Genomic DNA, 9,551 nt, shown 5'->3' on the forward strand with positions numbered 1-9,551 from the left:
CCCCCCCTCCACCCCCCCCCTCGTCTCAAACTCAGTCCCCCCAGGCGAGCAGCAGCAGCAGCAGCAGCAGCCGTGGGACCAGCAGCAGTGGGAGCAGCCATCACCACAGCAACCACTACCACGGGCTGCACCACCACCACCCAGTCTCGGGCACCAGTGTGCCTTCCACCAGTGGAGGAAGTGGAAGCAGCAGTAGCAACCAGCAGCAGTCTCTAAACACCGGAGGATCCCACTCCCATCATGCATCACAACACCCCCATCACCATCATCACCTTTCACAACCTCTGCTGCAGACCTCCGTCAGTGCCCACAACATCCGCAGCTGGGGCGAGAGCAGTAAAGGGGAGGGGGAGTGCAGTGGCCTGGCCTGTGACTCCTGCAGCAGCGTCCCCTCACGGAGCCAGGGCTCTCTGGACCTGGAGAGTGCGCCGCGGGAGGCAGGCAAGCATCACAGACGCCTAGAGCGGATGTGGAGTGTGGACCGGGTGACTGGGCTGGAGAGAGGTGAGAAGGTGGAGGACACAGAGGAAGGGAGAGGCGCTGAATTCCAAAGAAGGGTGGGGTGAGGGTAAACAGATCTGGTAATGTGGCTCCGTGGCAGCGACTGGTGGGATTTGGGATCAGGCCAGAGATGAAATAGCATTTGAATGTCATCTTTTTTAAAAGAAAAAGGTCTGGACCATTTCTCCTGTTAAACACTTGGAAAAAAAACTCCAAATGCTGTCGTTCAAAGTCACTGGATCCAATCAGCTGGAAAATAGTCAAAAAAAAGCCAGATTGCAACAAGTTGAACCTTTCAACCATTAAATTGCTCAAAAATGATACAAATGCAATGAAACATGAAGACAGTCACAGACCTCTGTTTTCCTCAACTACTCTTAGTAAGGTCTACTACTGTTTTCCTCAACTGCTCTCAGTAAGGTCCAACTACATCTGTCAGACAAAGCTAAAAAGTGTCATATTATGTTGCACAGCATTTGCATTAGTATTTTGAGCAAATTAAAAACACAGCATAAAATGCTTTCCACTTTTTTTTAGAGGTAAAAAACTTTCATCTGGGACGAAAACTTTCCTACTGATTGTAATCAATGACCTAAACCAAGAACATTACCGGTTGGAAATGGTTACATTGCTGCATTAAATATAATCACTCACAAGCTCTACTTTTGGAGACGTTCTCATGAGCTCATTTACAAGACACAACTCACGTTAAGTAAAAAACATTGGTTAAGCCAGTGGTTCTCAAAGTAGGGGGTATGTGGGTGCTGAGCTATTGCTGTCAGGGACCTGGCAAGGATGAAGCCCAGTTAGCACAGATCATTGTTGTTGTACTCATATCTGATTTTTCATGAGAGTCTGAAATACACAGTTTTTTTTTTCTCAAACACAGCCTTTTCTTTATAAGTGGCTAAGTCTGAAAGGTCAGGTGGTATTAGGTTAGAGTGAGACGGACGTCAGTTTTGCACCCGGGGGAGGCAGAACGCTCAAGATGGAATGTAAACAATAAACAAAACAATCAGACACTCTGGATGAAACCACCCAGAGGGAATGTCACAGTCGTGTCTGCTCCATGAACCCAGGCGTTGACAGGAAACCTTAGCACAACAATTTTTTTAATTTAAATTTCCTTTTGCAAACAAACTTCAAATATCATTTCTTTAACACATTCAGGGCAGCAGGCTAGTCTACTGAAGTCTGGTTGAGAGACTTTTTAAAATATGAATGAACGACTATGCAGACAGACACAGAAGCTTCAGATCAGTGATGTCAAACTCTATCATATAAGCTGTTGAGATTTAAAACGCGTCAAATCCAAGTTTTAGGCCAAACAGGGTTTAGGTTATCGGACAGTATTGAATCAACGTAGTTTGTGTTTTGGGAGTAGTAGTATTTAACGACAACCATACACATTAAAAGCTCCAAAATGATGTGGCGGTCCACATTTGGCCCACTGGCCTTGAGTTTGACATATGAGCCTTAGCGGTTGACTAAAGGAGTGTCAGTCCAAGAGCTGCCAACCCAGTGTGGAAATTGTGCCGATTTATAATTATATTTTTTTTCTTCTGTTCAAATAGAGTATATATAGTTTTTGGACTTGGAGTGCAGACTCCTGCAGACAGAAGTTTGGGAACCACTGGTTTTAGCCAAAGTGTAGTAACTTCCAAATTTAAATCAAAGATTTGGACAAGACTAAAGTGAAACACAGTCTAGAGTTAACCCTGCTGGAGGTTAATTCAGCCAAACAAACACACTTCATATCAAATCTATATCTTCTCCGGGTCTGTTTGGGGAAAATGAGTATTTGATGTTAGATGTGACGTGGTGGTCTGTAGCTCTGAATCTCCGTCTCCCCGTCTCTCTCCCCTGCTGCTGTCTCTTCCTGTGTGTCTCCCTCTCTCCGTTTGTGGAGTGGTGGACTGTGAAGTGCTGCTTTCCAGTTTCATGCTCTCCTACGTCTGATTACACGACATCTGCCAAAAGTCCCAGATTTGTCTTCATTTTTTCCCGCTTAACTTGTCCTCGTCATTTTTCTCTCTGATTGCAGAGGAGACCAACTGGTTCCCCAAGGAAAATATGTTCTCCTTTCAAACTGCCACCACCACCATGCAGGCGTGAGTAGTGCCCCATCCTAACACACACACACCATCACGTTTTTAAAAAAGTGTGTCCAGTGTGTTGGCATCTATGGTCCATTAAAAAAGTGTGTCCAGTGTGTTGGCAGAGTCCGTGTTCCACTGGTCCACATCTATGATTCTGATGCATGTTTTAGATCATTAACTGCAAGTTGATAACTTCACGCCAGTACCAGGAATCTTCCAGGGCTTTTTAGATCGATCAACACCCCTAGGGTTTTCATTGATTTTCAGTTCACAAAGCTATAAAGAGTCAGCTGGGAAGACCTTTGAGGTGTGTTCAAAGAGGTCGCTCCATCATGTGCTAGTTCTTTTCCAGTTCAGCTACAGTTTAGTAACTTTCACTGTCTTCTACTTAAAAAAGGCAGAACATTGAATAGTCTGTTAAAACTGCCTGCAGTGATTACAGAAAAGGCAACACAGCCAGGTAGGTCTAGAGTCTGACGCTAGTATTAGGCGGTCACTTTGACGTCTGACATCATATCCTGTCGGTTCTTTCTCAAAATCAAAATTTTATAACCAACCCCTTAGGTTGGAAATTTAATCTTTTGCCACTTTGGTTTGAATAATTTCATCGTCAATTTTTAACAAACGTTTAAGCTAACCTTTTGAATTATCCGTATCTGCGTTAAGATCTTTTTTATTATTATTATTTGGAAATGTTTCTGTTTAACTTTTAGGTATTTCACTACATCTTTTACTGCTTTGGACTGACAGTTTTAGCCATTGTGCTTTAAAATGTGAATTTGTTGTCCCTATTGTTATGTGTATTTATATAATGTATCTAAGTTGGCTAGCCATTAGCTAATTTGTGCTTATTTTGAGTTGAAAACATTTTACTCATTAAAAGATTTTGTTATATATTTCTTAAACTTTTTTAGCTAGCTTAGCATTTTCCCTGATGTTTCACTTTTGATGTTTTTAGCCGAGTTTTAGCTAGCATTGCTATTTGTTCATGGTTTAATAGACGTTAAATACCATTTTGGATAGCTGGAATTTCTTTTTCACAACAGGCTGTTTTTTGCTAATATTATAGCCAAATTTAAACTCTTAAATCATTTCTAAGCTAACTTCCAGTTACAATTTAAGTACTAAACCTTAAAAACATTTATTATCTGCTGAATACACAGGCAAAAAATAACACAATATCATTTTGTCTTACAGTTAGAAGCCTTTCTGTTGATATAAGTAGCTACTTCTGAGCTAAACGGTATTTCCCCACCTTTAAAAAAAATAAAAACAAATAAGAGAAAAGCGAACGAGCATGAGCAGAAATATGAAAGTTTGATTTGTATAAATGGTGCCTGTGAGAAAGTTTGAATTTGATTGTGGGCTGTTATTTTGTCTTTGAATATCCTGCAGCTGTGGAGGAAATAAAAACTGTCCAAATGGCTTCAGTCCAATTTCCAACAATCTGCTCCTGCCTGACTTTGGGTTTTTACCGCTTTCTATGCAAATGTTGCCCTCATGTTGATTTCAGGGGATAGAGTCAGAGTCAGTGTTTCCGTCTGTTACCTACTCTCTGTTTCCTAAACTGTTTTCTTTCTACTCTCTTCTTTCCTCTTGCTTTCTAAATTCTCTCGGGAACAGGATTTCGTGAGTATTCTTCCTGCTTTTGTGTCTGTCACGTGTCCTTTTGTCCCAGTCAGCATGTCCATGTGGGTTCAACATTTACTTAGGGAACGATGGGGGCTCAAAACCTTTGAACTGTTGACTAATCTGGTCACATGAACCCTATTGGAGACTGATATTGACAGATTAACGTAAATAAAACTGAATTAAGTTGGTGAACAATCATAGAATATGGTCGGGCAAAATGTTCTAAGACAGGTGTTGTAATTTCCAAAGATAAAAGGACTTTTATTGACAGGAGTCTATAGCACCACCAACAGCTCAATTCACACATGACATCTTTGTAGAGACATTAGACTTGTACCTACCAGCAGGTGGTAACCTGGTGCAGAGGGGAAAAAAATCTTAAATCAAAACATCTAAATTTAGTTAAAAGCATTTAAATTTAATTAAATGGCTTAGGGGTTCATATTGTCTAAGAACTTCTTGACTTACCCTTGCCTTATGTTTATAAGTAACACTCTATATGATCTCTTTAATTCCTGTGGTTTCTGAGTTATGTAGTGACTGTGTCTAAATTCCAAATAAGAATGTGCCCAAAACAGAGTTTAATGAAGCGCAAATACATTTCATGACATATTTTTGGTTCACACCTTCCATTGCTTAACAAGAGTGAACTAAGAGAAGTGATGCAGTTTACACCTTTTTATGTTGTCACAAATGTAAAAAACTGATTAAAAAGAGAAAACGCAGTTAAAGGAAGTTCTACATATAATTAAAACTTTGGCTGAGCTCTCTGCTAATCAGCAGCACGAAGCTACTGTTGCTGAATTCAAATCATATTTAAAAGTTGTATGAATCACGTGTGTGTGTGTGTCCGTCTTTGTGTGAGCATAACATTTCTTGGTATTAGCCAGCTCGTCCACATTGTATTTTAAATGTTAAGCCTCACTGAAAAGGTGTCACAAGATCAAGAAACTTTTTAGCCATCGCTGAACAGAGAAGAAGATTTCACTGGCAATTCAATTTGTTTTTAGCTACTCTGCCCAACAACAAAAGTCACTCCTTTCACAGGCATGTAAACCCTTGTAGCTAAGTGTAATCCCAATGAGTTTAGAGTCAGAGATGTAGGGATTTCACCAGCTGTTATCTAAAGAGAGTTCTCCAAACTTTTGTCAGCAGGCATCGCCAAAGCCTAAGAGTCCACTTCAGTGTCTGATAAAAGCCTTAAATTGTTCATTATAACAGTGATCAACTTGCTAATCAGGTGGTTTTCATTTGATCATTTTAAGTTATGTATCATTCAATTCATACAAAACGGTGTTATTCTTCTGATTACTAAGACTCTGAAAATACTACCGTTATCATGTAGAGTTCAAGGTGTTGTTAGCACAGAACTGGCCAAGAGAGTTACCGTAAACATGGCCAAAACTGAACAAAAAAAGTTAAAAGCATTTTAAAAAATTGCTTGAAGTTAGCCCGAATCACTAAATGATAACTTTATGTTAGGCTAGAATCTGTTCTCAGGCCAGTTAGCTTTTATATAACAAAATGTGTGAAGTGTTAGCTGAAATGAAACAGCAAAATGATTTGAGTTAAACATACAGGAAGACCAGAAAAAATATGCAATTTTTAAAAAAATAATTAAAAGTTAGAACAGAAATAGAAATAAAGCAGAAAGTGCTAACTGTTGACATATAGAACTTTTGTTACAAAAAAATGTCACTGTTAGCCCCTGGGCTGGAGTTTGGACAATACCACATTGGTATAATCTACATAATGGAATCCAGTCAAATTTGTTCTGCCAGAACGGCAAAAAACACTTCGGGGAAGAATCAACGATAAATTACAGAGTTTTTAAAAAGTTTGGAAAGTCAGTTAAAATCACATTCAGCAAAAAAAAAGTGAGTGTAAAGTCAGAGTGAGACTGTGTGGAGCTGTGACATCAGTAACAGGTTCAGGGACCGTCCCACTCACAGCCACATGTCCCGACACACTCGGCGGCAGATGGTGAACGCGACACGAGGCGGTACATTTCATTTCCTCCAACATGTCAGTGTCATCCATCTGACGTGTCAACTCCATCAACGTCCAGTTTGTTCAACAGTACATTAATGCGGCCACAAAAATGTCAGAACAAACTTTTGTCGGAACAGTATTGATCAACTTCTTATCATGGAAATCTGAGTATGTGCTCACTCCAGAGTACTGATTTAAAAAAATAAAATCCTGGGGAGACAGACATGGCAGGAGTCTCAACGACTAACAGGGGAACCAGGTGTGACCAGTGAGACCAACCAACAAGACGAGCAAAACACTGGACACCAAAGACGGACAGCCTCTGAGTCACATTACTGCCCCCTGTGGTCTATTTTACAGTTGTTAACATCTAAATTTTGGTCACTAGCAATAGACTATGGGCAACGCCCCAGCAGTTGAATACACCACAAAAACTGTGTGGTGAAAAAATCCTGCATTTTAAAAAATCATCAAACTGCAGATGGAACATGAGTAGGACGTAGTCACCGTGGCACCAATTAGACTAACGAGAAAGCAAACTAAAGATGTTGATATTTTTCAGTTACTGAAATAGTCTGAGGAGGAGGGAGAGGTTACTCCAAGTTATCTCTTCCATATTTCCTTCCTCAGTGTCTAAATGAGTATTATTTTCTGAAAGCACAGAACACTCAATAATTTGTTGTTATTTAAGAAAAATGTAAGTACAAATTAATATTAGTACCGCTCAGTAAGTTGTCATTGTGTCTCACATTTATCATCTACTGTAATTAAGTCACATCACTGCAGTCACTGGACATGGAAAAGAGAATATTTATTCTGACCTGAGGGATTTTTTTTCACCTAACTTTCATCTCTGACCAGGAGTTGCCTTTCCTTTATCTTTGTCATTTATTTAAACTTTATTTATATATACTGAATGTTTTTGGCAGTTTTAGCTATTGACAGCAAACATTTATAATTGATAATTGGGCTAGGGCTAACTGTTAGAGCTGGGTGGGTGGGTGGGTGGATGGATGGATGGATGGATGGATAGATGGATGGATGGATGGATGGATGGGTGGATGGATGGATGGATAGATGGGTGAATGGATGGATGGATAGATGGATGGATGGATAGATGGATAGATGGATGGATGGATAGATGGATAGATGGATGGATGGATGGATGGATGGATAGATGGGTGAATGGATGGATGATAGATGCATAGATGGATAGATAGATAGATAGAAAATACAAAGAAGCAATAGGAGGGTTTTTTTTTACGGTGAAATCCATGATCTGACAACTTCAAGGGCCTTGAACTCTCATTAATTCCAACCCCTCCAAAGACTAAAGCCTTTTTATGTTTTTTCTATTTTTACTATGCTCTTGTTTTCTTCTGGCCAATAAACACAGCTACACTTCTAACACGAAGATCATTAATCACGAGCACTGACTTTTGTTTTGTGCAACAGGGCTGTGTAGCGGGACATGAGAAGGAGGCAGAAAGATGAAAAAAATGTGGGAGTCTGCATAGAACATCCTGTCAGGGTTTAGGCTGCAGGTCACAGGGAACAAACTGAAATAATACAAAATCCTATTTGACAGTAGGGGGAGTGAAGATGAAACGTGATGATGAGACATTGAGTCTGATTATTATTTATTTAGACTGTTTATGAAACATTTAAACATCTTTTTCCAAGATAAAATAGGAGACAGAATATCTTTACTCATTTTTACTTCGTGATTTGACATGATTTGTCTTTTGCGTTGTGCAGGCCAATAAAAACTGTTACCAAAACTGTAATTTACCACTTACAAAGAGACACATTAATTCTAGTTTTCCTTATTACTTATTCCTTATGTAAATAAGGGTTTTTTCATTTATACACATTAAGAAGTGTTTACTTTTTATTAAACACACTCTGAGTGGAGTGTCACTATTTATTCTAAATGAAACAATGCTTTTAGAGCAACAATTCACAATTCAGTCAGGATTTTCTGCCAAAAGAAAGAAAGAAAGGTAAGAAGGAAGGAAGGAAGCAAGGAAGCAAGGAAGCAAGGAAAGAAGGAAAGAAGGAGAGAAGGAAAGAAGGAAAGAAGGAAGGAAGCAAGGAAGCAAGGAAAGAAGGAAAGAAGGAGAGAAGGAAAGAAGGAAAGAAGGAAGGAAGCAAGGAAGCAAGGAAAGAAGGAAAGAAGGAGAGAAGGAAAGAAGGAAAGAAGGAAGGAAGCAAGGAAGCAAGGAAAGAAGGAAAGAAAGAAAGGAAGGAAGGAAAGAGGGAGAGGGAGGAAGGAAGGAAGGAAGGAAGGAAGGAAGGAAGGAAGGAAAGGTATTCACTGCCCCTTAACCACTACTACTACTGTACAACTAACTACTACTACTAACAACTACTAATTACTACTTAAACGTAAAAGTTAAACTAGGTGAAGTCATTCACATCATTTAAAACGGTTTGCGTCTGTTAAAAGGCTTCGTTATTCATTTCAAATGATTTCACTTTTTAATCCAAAAAATATCAGTGTATTTTCAGATTTTTCAATCATGATTAATCATGATCACAATTAATATTTTCTTTATATTGCTGGAACAGAAAAACAAATAAGAACATGTGGATGTCTGTGTTTCACACCTATATATTCTGTAATGTAAAGGGTAGACAAATATACATGCATTTTATACATGACATATATTAATATTCTATATATACATATGTGTATATATGTATACATATGTTTATAGATATTTATGCATTATGCCAATACAAGCAGCATTGCTGCTTGTATTGGCCTGTGTGGGTACAACACCTCTAAACTGCCATCTACACAACGTAAACTCTTTTAGAAAATATTTCCCTTGCCTTGAGTTTACCTCAGATGCAGCTTTGCTCCAGGCCCACATACTGTGCTCCTTATGCATCTGTACTGAACACAGTTCTAGGGTTTCCCTTCAGTTGTTCCCACATGACTCATGACTCTACACAGAAACACAGAGGCAGAAGACACCTCTGCTGATGCACATTCCGCCTCCACACCCCTGCTCTCCTCCACCAGTATTTTCCCCTCACACTGACACAGAAATGTGTATATTTACCTGTAATTATCTGTTTTAGTGAAAAGGAGCCTGACACTGAACTGCTTCTCTTTTCTTTCCTTTTTTCGCTCTCTTTATGTCCCGCCCACCTACTCTGCTATTTCTTCCGTCACTTCTTTACATTGCTGCTTCTTCCTCTGCTTTGATTGCTCTTACCCACAGGAACTTCCGGAAGCATCTACGGATGGTGGGCAGCAGAAGGATGAAAGCACAGAGTGAGTCAGATAGATGTGTGTGTGTGTGTGTGTGTGTGTGT

The 9,551-nt window shown here is 39.5% G+C and overlaps 1 protein-coding gene across 1 annotated transcript in view; it reads left to right on the plus strand.

Moving 5' to 3' along the window:
• nsmfa (NMDA receptor synaptonuclear signaling and neuronal migration factor a) overlaps positions 1-9,551 on the plus strand; it is a 29,533-nt gene that overhangs the window by 1,421 nt on the left and 18,561 nt on the right. Inside the window, exons 4-7 of the mRNA XM_025062030.1 lie at positions 36-504; positions 2,546-2,612; positions 4,224-4,229; positions 9,458-9,510. Coding sequence (XP_024917798.1) covers positions 36-504; positions 2,546-2,612; positions 4,224-4,229; positions 9,458-9,510 — 595 coding nt within the window. The remainder of the gene's footprint in view (positions 1-35; positions 505-2,545; positions 2,613-4,223; positions 4,230-9,457; positions 9,511-9,551) is intronic.

Source organism: Cynoglossus semilaevis, chromosome 14, assembly GCF_000523025.1.
Source record: "Cynoglossus semilaevis isolate Cse_v1.0 chromosome 14, Cse_v1.0, whole genome shotgun sequence".
NCBI classification, from domain to species: domain Eukaryota; kingdom Metazoa; phylum Chordata; class Actinopteri; order Pleuronectiformes; family Cynoglossidae; genus Cynoglossus; species Cynoglossus semilaevis.